Source organism: Primulina tabacum, chromosome 3 (assembly GCF_025594145.1).
Source record: "Primulina tabacum isolate GXHZ01 chromosome 3, ASM2559414v2, whole genome shotgun sequence".
Taxonomy (NCBI): Eukaryota; Viridiplantae; Streptophyta; class Magnoliopsida; order Lamiales; family Gesneriaceae; genus Primulina; species Primulina tabacum.
The window spans coordinates 9,649,931-9,663,614 of NC_134552.1; the positions used below are offsets into that span (position 1 = coordinate 9,649,931).

The window sequence follows — 13,684 nt, forward strand, 5'->3', positions numbered from 1 at the left end:
TGATTAATAAATTCCAGAGGGATCGTGATTCGTGGATACCCTTTGCAAAAATTAATATAATTTGGTGATGAATAATCATAGAAAGTTATTTAATTTTTTAAATTACACTCTTCGCCAAACTATATATATATATATATATACCCTCTTCCCACCAAACCAAAATATACAAGTCATTTGATCCACAGGTGATGGGTTTCAAAATCATAGTACTTGTGGAATTTAGTAATATTCAATAGTGGCTTTTGTGTATATATGATGAGGGAAGCCGAATCCATGAAGAGGAAAATAGTGCCCCGCCTCAACTCGTTGTTAAAGAGAGGAAAACTAGCAAGCACCGCCATAGGCAAAGTGCTACAACACTGCCACCAGTTATACTACTCCAATCTCACGTGTCGATCCGAGGAGGTGCACTTGTCGTTTGTGTCCCCCGGAGACTACGAGTTCAGCTGTAGCAACAGTCCCGCATATCCCTCTTACCCCATATCTAAACCAAGAAATCGTGGGAACAAACGCGGCCTCCTCCTCAAATGCAATCACCGCCAAATCGAACAAATTATTTATAACAGTGTCGTGGTAGCATCTCCATCAATGATGAGGTTACCGGGGTTCGGACATAGCCCTGAGGTGAGGCAACTTAGGGTAACGGACTCCCCATTCTCGGTAAAAGATACGGGGGAAGATGATCAAGTGGACATGGATGCCGAGGAGTTCATCCAACGTTTCTATAAGGAATTGGAAAACCAAAGCCCGAGTAGTTGGCTGTGAATCCCTTTATATATAATAATAAGATCCTATATAAATTTATATCGTGTTAATAAGTCAAGAATTAGTTTTTTGGATTTTATAATCATGTAAATGATTAGAATCGAGCATATACCTAGATCATGTCTCGTAGCTTGTGTATATGCAAGTTTTCTCCTTGTATATGTAAAAGGTGTGTGCATGTGCTCGTTCGCTGATATATGTACCGAATTTTATAAATAAACTATTGGATTAATGGGTCTCTTACGATTTTGGGAGCATATTTCTCGAACGAAAATCTTCTACGACATTTTCTCTTACACCAATAGTGATCGGCACATGTAGAAAATTTCAACTGATTTTGTAACTGTATTATGATTCATACCAATAAAATCCCTGCACGTGACATTGATATCGGAAAGAGAAATGTTACGAGAACCATCGCAGATGATTTTTTTCCCTATTTCTGTGTATGGTCTTATAAGAACAAGATCAGTCTCTTAACCCGTACGTTGTTTCACTGCTTGTTTGGGAAGAAAACATCTCTCAGTTTTGAAGTTGTTTCAAACAACATAATTAATCTTTGTAAAATCTATTTTTTAACGGAAAAAACTCTGTGGATTCAATGACAGAAGTCTTTTGGACAGCTATTCACGAAACAAATGTTGGATTAATATATTTTTCAACGATTAATTTAGCTATTGAATGCGTACGTCAATCCAGACTTGTGATTTCATTATAATATTATTCAAAGATATATGTATGTCTCTTGTCAAAATTAATATCACTGCATTATCATTGGGATTAAATTGTAAAAATTGGACATATCCCTTCTTTATCCAACCTGCTACAATTTTGAAAGACCCGAGACCCATCCCATCTAAATCAAAACTTATATCCTAACCAACCCCTACCCGAAAGTTAACGTCTTTTATTTGTCAAATCTATTTAATCCGTCATACATTTGGTATTTTAATTAATAAACTTTGAACTTGTATATTTATAACATAAATTGAATATAAAAACATCCAAAAAAAAGTCCACAATATACTTTCAATTAAAAAATTAAAGACAACAATTCTATGCAATCTAATAATTATACAAACTTTCCGAAATATTAATTGAAATTTAGAGTATATATAAACCATAAATTCCCATCTAAAAAGAAAATGTTCAAGAGATTAGGAGGGTAGTGGAAGTATAGAATCGAGAGAAATAATATTTATCGTAACAAAAATCTAAATAAGTCGGATATTGTATAACTCGTTATCTAACACATACATGTCTAACCGTCATACAATAAAAGTTGAATATTCATTGCCCGACGCATACTTATTTAACTAGCATGAATAGTATACCACTTTCATTGAATCCACATGCTGATTGCAAGCTGGCTATGCAATTAATAAATTGAATTGCTTTTTTCATTATATATATTTATATATATACTAATTATCTGCACACGCGATGCGTGTGCACAATTTTTTTTATCATTATCGATGAACTAAAGTGAAATTTGACAAATTATGGAGGAACTAAATTGATATTTGAATGGTTGAAATAAAAAAAATAAAAATAAAAGTGTGTATTGAAATTTAAAAAACAAAAAAAAAAAACAAAAATGTAATATTATATCATATAAGGGTAAAATTGGAAAAAAATTTGGTGTCCTCTATAGGTAGTTATTATCATGTACTCACACTTAATAATATAGTATAGATATTACCCAAATCCGTCTCAAACAAATTAGATTCGGGTCGTATTCATTATCATTTCCAATTATTGTATACCTTTTGATTCAAATAAAACCCGAATATTAAAAAATCTCATGTATTTTATCCCTATTTTTTTATTATAAAAAGTCCGAATACTAGATACCATATTTTTAATATTTTTTTGAAATTAATTTAGCGAACAGATGAATTTGTCTTGATCATTAAATTATTTTCTTAAAAATATATATAAATGAAATTCATAAGAAATGGACATGTAAAAATTAAATTCCAAACTCTTAATATAATTAACCAATGAGGACATGCCAACTGTGCCCTTCACTTGAATTATCCAATCACATTTCTTTTCTGATGAAGTCAATTCTAGATTCCAAAAGGCTAAATTAGTCTTTTTAAATAATTAATCTGATATAAATAAAAGTCTTGTAATAGAAATGCCTAGTGATGTTCTACAAAACCTCCCTCCCATCGGCCCACACTCCGCAAGTCATCCTCGTTCGTTTGTGCGCAGTTCTCTTGCACTAATCGAGGATCTCGAATTCTGCCGTCATGGCGGCGCCGGAGACCCCGCAAACGTCGAGCTTACGTTACGCGTTCGGAAATGTGTTGTCGATCTTTATTCTGTTGCTCATCGGCGTTCTGGCTTTCTCGATCCGTCTCTTTTCCGTAAAATTCTATCTAATCATCCGCCTGCTTTCGGTCTTGTTTATAGTTATCAATTCATGTATAAGTTCATTTGAATTTTCGGATGGGAGTCTGCTTTGGTACTCGGCATCTCTGGAGTGTCCTTTATTAGAGTGACGATTTGAATTTTTTGCTTATTTTCTTATCATTTTTATCTACAGGTGATTAAGTACGAGAGTGTAATTCATGAATTTGATCCGTATTTCAACTATAGAGTGACTCAGGTTTGTCTGTTTTCCGTCTGTTTAATTTGCGCAAAATGCAGAAATTACTCTAGATTCTGTACGCTGTATGTTTTTTAGATCGTAAAAGTTTTTGCATCATTCAACGCAAAGAGTGATTTTTTTATATTCATTTAAGGCTGCATAATGTGAAGAACCGAGTCAACCGACTGCTGAAATTCATCTTGCCGAATCTGACTAGTTTTAAGGTTTTGCATCTGTACATTTGATAATGGAGTTGTCAAGAAGTAAGCAATTGCAAGTTCAGTAAATGCACACTGCAATCTTTAAAGAACTAAATAGGTGCACATGCAATATTTGTAAAGACTCTATCTTTACAGACCTAATTTTATAAAGTTGCAACTAGAAGGCAGTTGCAAGTTCAGTACTTGAGTTTGATGCTGCAATCCCAAAAGAACCAAATACACGAATTTGATAGTGGGTGCTAAGCATTTAGAAAGGCAAATATTGTGAAAATTAGTGCATACAACTCAGACAAAAATGCAGAGTAAATTTATCAATGCAGAGTAAATTTATCGTTGGATTCATATCTGACCTGTTCTAGGATGATATTAATTATTAATCTGGTACAATTCGATTGGTATTAGTTTATGGTGGATGTAGATAATGCTGTGAAACAGGGGATAAAACATTAGTGTTTTTTTTTTCATTGTTAAACGTGCAAGGATTAGTCAACATCTAGGGCACCTGTGAAGCTGATATGTTAGGAATGCATAAGTAGGAGAGTTTCTGAAAATCTACCTCTTTAAAATGTTCGACCAGCCTTTTCTTGACCCCCGTTACTTTTATTGTGCTTCGAATGATATATAGCAATCTCAAGCGACCAAGCGTGTAGATTATGGTTTTTTGTTACGTTAAAAAATGAATAACTTTATTTTTATTGGTTTACAGTTGCTCTGTTTGCTTGCATTTGAATGTTGCTCCACATGTGCGTTCATTGTACTTTAATACTTTAAAGCTCCATCATAGAAGTTGACAAGAGTTCTGATTGCAGTATCTTATAAAAACTGGAGTATATGACTTTTGGAATTGGTTTGATGACCGGACATGGTAATTCCTGCTATATCATGGAAAATACACTACACAAAATAATTGTGGTTGCATTTTGTTCTGTTTTTAGTGTATTAAGTTAATCAAGTTTATTATTTACTATCTCAAAGGTATCCACTAGGGCGGGTGATTGGAGGTACTGTCTACCCAGGTCTTACATTGACTGCTGGTGCATTGTGGAAGTATGTAGCACACACATTTTTGTTTACCAGTAAATTAAACCAGTCTTAAGAACTTAATTAGTATTTTGCTGTTTAAAATGTTGAGCAAATCAGGAATCAATAATCCTCTCCTTTTCTGGTTCACGTATTGTTTCAGCCATGATAGATTTTCTTTATTGTTTCAGCCATGATTGATTTTCCTTTGGTATTGGCAGGATAGTGAACTCATTGAATATCCCTTTGTCTGTGGAGACTGTCTGTGTGTTCACTGCCCCTATTTTTTCAGCGTTTGCTTCTTGGGCTGCATACCTTTTGACAAAGGTTCTGCTGATCATCCTTTGATTTTATTTTCATTTTATTACAAGCCTTGCAGAATTGGCATGCGCTTTATTTTTATATGCGATGATATATCATTTATTGCACTTGATATAGGAAGTCAAAGGTGTTGGAGCTGGACTGACTGCTGCAGCACTTTTGGCCATGGTAATTTTTCTTGTATATCTTTGTTCAGCTGTTGGCATTTTGAATCCCGAGGCAGCTTCTTTCTTTTTTCTTTTCTGCAATCCTGAAGTACAATCTTGCTTTTTTCTTTTCTGCCTTTTGTCTTGTTGTCACTCTTTTATGCCTTGAATAGCAATAATGTTATGTGATTTCTCTTTCCTTCGCATTTATAGTGAAAAGTTTCATTGATGCATCCATGACAGATAAAAACCAATCAGATAACCCTTAATTTTTTTAGCTGAAAATTTACGTGTTTATTGTTTACTGGTTGATTGTTTATGGCACACATATGCTCTAATCTTGTGCGAGCTTGTCCCTGTACATTGTTAAGGTTTTTATGGATTTTATCGGGCAGGTTCCATCATATATATCTCGGTCTGTGGCTGGAAGCTATGACAATGAAGCTGTAGCTATATTTGCTTTGATCTTCACTTTCTATCTCTATGTAAAGGTGACTCATCAATTTTATCACTGCTTCATCAGTTTTGTTATGTGCTATTATATTTGAATCAACTGAACTGTTTGACATTTTAAATTAAATAACGTCCTCCAATAAACTGAACCAGCCGAACTTTCGAACATATGCCCGCTTTGATCCATTTATTTCTCATGGATTTCGTCAGTCTGGAACTGAACTATAGCCATTCTTTAACCTTCTAATCCATTTACCGCAGACATTGAACACAGGATCTCTTTTTTATGCTACACTAAATGCAATGGCGTACTTTTACATGGTAAACTTACCTACTGCTGATCTACTATACTCTTCCCTTATTAATTAACCTATTTGTTTTGTTCACGTGCTCTATGAAATTGTGTGCTCTTTTACCTGTCTCAGGTTTGCTCTTGGGGAGGGTATACATTTATTATAAATCTTATTCCAATGCATGTGCTTCTGTGCATTGTTACTGGTCGCTACTCTTCACGCCTCTATATTGCCTATGCTCCACTTGTGAGTATCTACCCATATTGTTCGGCTTGAATTTGTGGTTTTGCTTCAGCTTGCCCGTGTTTATTGGTTGTTAGAATTAAGCAAGAATTTAAATGATTATAAGCTTGTTAACTGCTCTCAGTTTTATACGTTTATCATAAATCTTATTCCAATGCACGTGCTTCTGTGCATTGTTACTGGCCGCTCTTCTTCACACCTCTGCATTGCATATACCCCACTTGTGAGTGTCTTCCCGTAATGTTAGGCTTGACCTTTTAGAATATCAATGGTCATGTTGTCATGCATAAATGATCTTTCATTGGGCTTATTGTTCCTGTTCTGTCCCTTTTTCAATTCTATTGCTATAAATGTTGTCTAAATGTATATAAGAACTATCAAATGTTTGAGTTATGAATGATTTCCGTGTATCTATAACAAGTGAACCTTTCACTTAATGCAAGAGTTATAAGTGCATCAAAATAATCCTTGCACTCTTTGGAATTAGGAGGGAGTTAATATTATACATTTTGGTTGTACTGGACAGTCATTCTTGGTGGTATAGTGTATTTATGGTAATTCCTATTTCACTTAATTGTGTATTCCCAACGAACACAATATCATTTGGCATAGAGTCATCAACTATCAGAAAAATGATCATTTGCCGTTTTATATCTATTACTAGGTGAACATGAACTGTAGTTGCTGACTATTTTCTGTCTTGTTTAATTTCTCTCAGAAAACATTATAGGAGCTCATTAAGAGTTCCTGGGAACAAATTCTCAAAATTTGGTTTTGTGATAGGTGGCATGAGTTGGTGCTAAAAGTTTGTAGGGGTAACTGCTGCTCATATGTTCATAAATTGGCGACCGATATCTTCCCCTTATCTATTAGCTCCTTTAGTTTATATTTTTGTATTTCCTTGGTATCTGTTTTTAACTATTACAGTGGATAGTTACAGGGGATAAAGTTTTTGGTTACCCATGAAATCTCTTATATTTCAGTGTGCTTTGGCTTGATCCAATACTGTCACGTGATACCTCAATTCCACAAATGTAGGTCGTCTTGGGGACATTATTGGCATCTTTGGTGCCAGTTGTAGGTTTTAATGCAGTCATGACATCAGAGCATTTTGCATCATTTTTAGTAAGTTGACTTCCATTTTATTTTTCCCAAAGTAGATTACTACAGAGATGAACGATTACAGTGCATATAATGATGAGTAGGTTAGTATGAAATTTATATATTTTACTTCATTCGAGGTGCCTTCAGATTTTAATCATGCAGCCTGATTTGTTTTCCTTCTTGGTTACATTTTGTGGTAATTTACCCCATTCTTAACATAATTAAATTATAAATTATACGAAGCGTATGAAATATGAATAGGACTCACAAGAAATATTTGTAATCTGTAGGTAAATAGTCCACATGGTATATCTATTTTGATATGGGTGGATATTAATATGTTTCTTGGGGGTTATGAGAAGATATTTTTGTAAATGTTGTTCCAAGTTGAATCATTTTTATTACCATTGAATGTACATGACGTAGTGGTGAGACAAATAAGGGTTGCATATTTTTATAAATGGAACTCATATTGTAAGAGTCAAAATAAGATGATACCGTGAGTCTTATATGTGCAAGCACGTCCCACCTAGTCAATGTTGCGCTATTTCTCATTCTATTTGGTTAACTATATGTATCTCTAGATGCTATCACATTTCATGTTCTTTATTTTTTGAGATAACTTGTCTTTCTGATTATTATGGGCAGGTTTTCTTAGTAATACATGTCGTAGCTCTTGTATATTACGTCAAAGGAATCCTCACTCCCCAAATGTTCAAAGTAGCTGTTACTCTAATCGTATCAGTGGGACTGTAAGTTTATCGCTTGCAAAGTTTTTTTTTAATACATTAATTTATTGCATGGGTGTTCTATGAAACTATGACAAGGAAGAACGCAAAGGTACACGTGGTTAACCGTTAACCACAGTTTTTGTAGTAAGTACTTGTCTTTGTAGCATGCGCTAGCAAGTCTTTAAATCAATGTGATGCTGTTTTCGTCATCTAAGTTCATTTTAGTTTGTGTGAATTAAAATAAGCCATTTTGATGGGCAGAATTGAGAAGAGATTGTTTACGACAGACTTTGTCTTATATTCAGGATTGTCTGTGTTGCTGTTTTAGCTGTACTAATAGCATTGGTAGCTTCCAGCCCTACAAAAGGTTGGAGCGGAAGAAGTCTGAGCCTTCTGGATCCGTAAGTTCCTCAAGATAAATTAATTGTTCTACAGATTTATTACTCAAATATTGTATGATTGCTTTTCCACACAAAGAGATTCCTTTTCTAGTCTTCTTGAGGAATTTGTTTTTGCTTACTATCAACGCAAGCATCCATCTGGACAACCATTTCCAATTCATGTGAGCCAAATGGAGTGTTCTTTCCTGTGGATAAATAAATGTCTAATGATTAACTGCCTTATGTGGTGCTGTGTTACCGCTCCTTTTTTGCATTAGTTGTCCAATTGAATTTGGTAATATATGGGTATTGAGCCCTTATTCTTTCCTTAGCTGCCAAAGCTTTTGGAGTAAAACATGTTCTGGTTGTTGACATACTTGCATACATGAACTCTTTAACATAACTGAAAATAATATGCTAAGTATGGCGGTTCAATTCTGACCTTCTTGATACCAAGTCCTTTTCATTTATGTGGATTCTTGTTATTATTACCTTGACATTAATTCTTCCCTTGTTATTCTATTTGTGATTGTTTGTGTTGTAACATTCTTACATGAGTTTCTCGACCTTTGTTGGAACTGGGTTAGAACATATGCAAGCAAGTACATACCAATTATAGCCAGTGTTAGCGAGCATCAACCTCCTACATGGCCGTCCTACTTTATGGATATCAACGTTTTGGCATTTTTGGTTCCAGCTGGCATTATTGTGAGTGATCAATATTTTAATGGTATCTGATTAAGCTTATATTTTGGGTTTGCTCTATTTATTTATTGTTGCATTTAATGTATTAACTCTAGCCTTTCTATATTGTAATTCACAGGCGTGCTTTTCACCGCTCTCTGATGCTAGTTCTTTCGCAGTCCTTTATATAGTTACATCAGTATATTTTTCTGGTGTCATGGTACGGACTCTTGAAACTCACTGACATCACATTTTTGCTTTTCTTTTTCCCCAGTGTATGACTTTCTATTACTGATATGCTAGGTGCGCTTAATGCTTGTGCTAGCTCCAGCAGCTTGCATAATTTCTGGAATTGCTCTTTCTGAGGCTTTTGATGTTCTTACTCGATCCATTAAATATCAGTTCCATGACAAAACAGAAAACCCCCAGCTCAATGTAAGCAAGCTATGCAATATACATCAAATTTATTAAATATTTACTTAAATTACCAGGGGGATTAAATGCTCATGATCTGCACAAGTCAGGGGATACTAGTAACAATTCACGAACTGATGAAGTGAAGATGGAGAAAAGTGAAGATTCATTAAAGGAACGATCTTCAAGAAAGAACAAGAAGAAAGCAAAAGAGACAGAGAAGGCTTCTGTCATATCCCAGATTGAACAGAGGCTTTTGGTTTTACCGTTTGAAGCTTCTCTGATTGCTATCTTCTTACTTGTCTTGCTGGGTGCGTTTTATGTGGTATGTAATCTTTGATTAATTTTTTGATCATGTTACATCAACCTTTCACATGAGCTTTGAAGGACTAACATGTATTTTTCTTCCATTTTACGATTATCATTCATGACTTAGGGATTCTATTTGCTAGATCTTCATTTGTTTACATAAAAATCGATATTACTTGTTTATGATGCTTATAGCTCTCAGTTATGCTTACCAAAAATCTGCTACTGACTAATAGCCAAAATATTAAGTTTCAAATGGAAAGCTATATTCTAGTGTTGCTCCGAGTAATATGACATTTGTTATACAATGAAATGCATTTAAGATTGCTATATTGAAGCTTGAAATCATTTGTTCGACTCTTATCTCAGATCTAGTTTTCAAAATAAAATAATTTGCCTTAGTTCAGCATTATCATTTTCAAAAAATTTAAAATCATATTATCAAACAAAAGCATTTAAAAGTTTTGTGAAATGCTTAAGCTTATCAAAACCCAAAATAATAACTATATATTAATGCATATTGGATTAGTAAGATATTTATGTTACTCTTAGGTGAAAAATCAAATGTGAAGGATTCAGGACTTAAAACAATATACATTTCTGTTGTAGAAGTGTTTCATTTAATTTCCTCTATTTTGATATTCGTGAGCTTGCAATTAATTTTCCTATTGAATTTTACATTTGCCTCAATCCATGATTTCGATAGGAGTAATCTACAATCTGATTCTCCTCAGTTTTAGAAATTATCCTCACTGAGATTCTGGCAACTTTGAGTGCATTGGTTCTAGTTCCAACAGCACAGTTCCCTGTACTAGCGCTGTTGTCTTGACTAATTAAAGGAAATACCTGTTTTAGGTCCATTCTGTCTGGGCTGCGGCTGAGGCTTATTCTGCGCCCTCCATTGTGCTGACCTCTCGTTCTCATGATGGCCTTCACGTCTTTGATGACTTTAGAGAGGCTTATGGTTGGTTGCGCCATAACACTGAGGTGGATGATAAAGTAAGTTGGCATTTTTTCGGCATCCAACATCTATTTTTAATGATTTCTGTTCATTTAGGCCATTACTTGTACACTTTTAATAATTCTAGCAACTGTACTAGAGTGTTAATTGGTGCTGACTTTTTGCAGCTGAGCATGAATTTAAATTTTGGCTTTATGCCAGGTTGTAGTTGTTCAAGGTTGGATGTGTTCCTGCATACTCAAGTGACAAAAAAGTATGATCATGGAATATGAGCTTGATGGACCCCTCTCTTTCTCATGTGCCGACTTCAACATATTAAATTAGTTCCATTTATTTCATCATGAGATCATAGGATAATCTTCAAATTGTAACTTTTGTGGTGTCCACGATCAATTCTAGTTTCTGCTATTTCCTGATGCTGCTGATTTATTCCAGGTTGCATCATGGTGGGATTATGGTTACCAAACTACTGCTATGGCTAACCGTACTGTTATTGTTGACAATAATACCTGGAACAACACTCATATTGCAACTGTTGGTACCGCCATGTCCTCTCCTGAAAAGGCAGCATGGGAAATTCTCAACTCATTGGATGTAAAATATGTTCTTGTCGTTTTTGGAGGTTAGTCTTTTGTTACTATTTTGTTTCAAACTTTTATTTCGCTGGAAAGGTATTTTGATGATAGTCCCTTTTCATTTTAGGCCTTGTTGGTTACCCAAGTGATGACATCAATAAGTTCTTGTGGATGGTTCGAATAGGAGGAGGTGTATTTCCTCACATAAAGGAACCTGATTATTTGGTAAGAAGTTAAAAGTTAATGCTGGGATTGCTATGCCTATCAAATGATGATTTCTGCTAACTATTACATAATTGATGGCAGTAGCATACTACGTTATATTTAATGTCTGGCACAACAATCAAATAACCACACTTACCGCAATATCTTGCCTTTTGATGACTGTAATATGTTTGTTTTGTATTTTTCTTCTGTATCCCACAAGTGGACTCATAAGCAAGATATTTGATTGCTGTATGAGTTCAGTCTATGGAAAATTGTGTTTGAAGATCCATTTACGACCACGCTATTCAATCTCCTCTTCCAAACCATCAACCATCCAGCATTTTGGTTGGATTAGTTGTCGATACTATTTAAGTGAAAATTGTTCTATTTCCTGAAAATCATTTGAGCTTTTATGATAAATAAAAGAAATGGGGTAGAAGATGACTTATGACTGTCAAGTTTGGAACTTCGTAGGTGGTGCTTTAAAATTATATAGATGGATTAGTTGGAAAAAGGAGGAGACAAATAATATATATTACTTGATTTTAAATCGAAAGTAAATATGAAGAACAACATGAAATGAGGTGAGCAGAAAAGCCAAATGGCTAAGAAAGTGGCGTGAGATAGAGGGGTGAGCAACCAATATATGACCGATACCATTTAATAACTACTTTCTGCATTTAGCTAATTTCTGCATTTCAGTGATGCCATTTAAAAGCTGTCTACCGTTTGTAGACTGATACCGTTTGAACTCTGTTTAATCCATTCTATCACGTGTCTGACAGAGAGATGGTCAGTACCGGATAGATTCTCAAGCCACTCCAACTATGCTAAACTGTCTCATGTACAAACTTTCATATTACAGGTGCAGTTTTATTTGAAATTATGTGAGTGTTATTTAATAATCTTTACCACAAATTTATTGTGTACTTTGCTTCATCTTGTAGGTTTGTAGAGACAGATGGAAAGGGCTATGACAGGGTGAGGCATACTGAAATTGGGAAAAAATATTTCAAACTTACCCACTTTGAAGAGGTAATTCTGAGGCTGAAAACACTTTTCTTAGCATTCAAAATTATACTGCATTATCAAGCATGACATCACCCAAGGAGCTTTTTCTGCATAATACATTCCATTTCTTGAATTGGATCGTTTTGCATACTTCCTCCATGTTATTATTTTGGTCTAGGTATTCACCACTCACCATTGGATGGTCCGGATATACAAATTAAAACCGCCAAGGAATAGAATTCGTGGGAAGACCAAGAAATCTAAGACGGTTAGTTCAATCTGTTAGTATTTTATCTAATTATTCATGTGAACGTTTATCCTGAATTTTGTCATTGCCTTATTTCTAATTGCAGCAGAAAGTTATCCCAAAAAGAAGTGGAGCAAAGAAAAATCCCTGGCATTAGCTTCACTTGGTATACTATTTATCGATATCCATCTGTACCATCGCACCTTTTTACTTGAATGATACGCGGTTGGACGAGAAAAAGCATAGAGTAACCAAGACATCGTCATGTCTTCTGTTCTTGTTTGCTTTTGAGTTAGACACAGTTGATGGGAGGGTGGCTAAACAATTTTTGACTTGCTAACTAACTATACACAAGTTATGAATCTGACAGCCCTCGCCTTTTCAAGTTTGATCTTTCATATTATCTTTGGTAGAGATATACAAGCAATTTTAGTAGATGATATTTTTGAAACAAACCCGTATTTCTCTATTGCTTCCTTAGTACCTGAATTCCCTCGTCTATCTCATCCCTCGACGGATGAATGCTAATTCCATTTTCACTTGGTCGAAATATTCCATTTTCAACATGATATCGCCTATGTTTGGATCACAATTGGATCAATCTCAAGTGGGTTCGGGGTTGTTTGTCGGTTTTGGTTATAATCAACTAGCTAACAATTTAACGGGTAGAATGTGAATTAGATTGTGGTTTTGATTCAGACATACGGATCCAACTCATTTTTTTACAATAATATCGAAATTCACATTCTAACATTAATTTTCGAATGATAATCTAGTTAATAATAATCGATGTTGAAATTAAGACATCTTAATTTATTCTTTCCCTTGCTTAAATTTGAGGTTACGATTCATGTCAATAAAACAAACTCATTAAGCAAGATAATCTACTTTTAAAAAACGTATATTATGAATGACCAATTTGTTTATATATATATATATATATATATTATATAATATATATATATTAAAAATATTTGTTTGAAAATATTATGGAAAACAT

The 13,684-nt window shown here is 34.4% G+C and overlaps 2 protein-coding genes across 3 annotated transcripts; both read left to right on the plus strand.

Annotated features, from left to right (window-relative positions):
* Nucleotides 1-255: 255 nt before the first annotated feature.
* On the plus strand, nucleotides 256-765 carry LOC142538382 (uncharacterized). Its single transcript, XM_075643712.1, has one exon. The coding sequence runs from the start codon at nucleotides 256-258 to the stop codon at nucleotides 763-765; it is 510 nt and encodes a 169-aa protein (XP_075499827.1).
* A 2,143-nt stretch (nucleotides 766-2,908) lies between these two features.
* Nucleotides 2,909-13,173, plus strand: LOC142540066 (dolichyl-diphosphooligosaccharide--protein glycosyltransferase subunit STT3A-like). Of its 2 annotated transcripts, none has more exons than XM_075645941.1 (23): nucleotides 2,909-3,140; nucleotides 3,320-3,382; nucleotides 4,395-4,450; nucleotides 4,561-4,632; nucleotides 4,827-4,932; nucleotides 5,044-5,094; nucleotides 5,468-5,563; nucleotides 5,787-5,846; nucleotides 5,951-6,064; nucleotides 7,100-7,186; nucleotides 7,814-7,917; nucleotides 8,202-8,297; nucleotides 8,864-8,984; nucleotides 9,100-9,180; nucleotides 9,264-9,395; nucleotides 9,481-9,699; nucleotides 10,539-10,682; nucleotides 11,080-11,266; nucleotides 11,347-11,444; nucleotides 12,212-12,291; nucleotides 12,374-12,461; nucleotides 12,616-12,705; nucleotides 12,791-13,173. In XM_075645941.1, exons 1-23 carry the CDS (start codon nucleotides 3,024-3,026, stop codon nucleotides 12,839-12,841), a joined length of 2,313 nt encoding a protein of 770 aa, XP_075502056.1. In that variant the 5' UTR covers nucleotides 2,909-3,023; the 3' UTR covers nucleotides 12,842-13,173. The 2 variants fall into 2 exon arrangements, with proteins under 2 accessions (XP_075502056.1, XP_075502057.1); XM_075645942.1 differs by having other exon boundaries at nucleotides 12,794-13,173.
* Nucleotides 13,174-13,684: the final 511 nt, after the last annotated feature.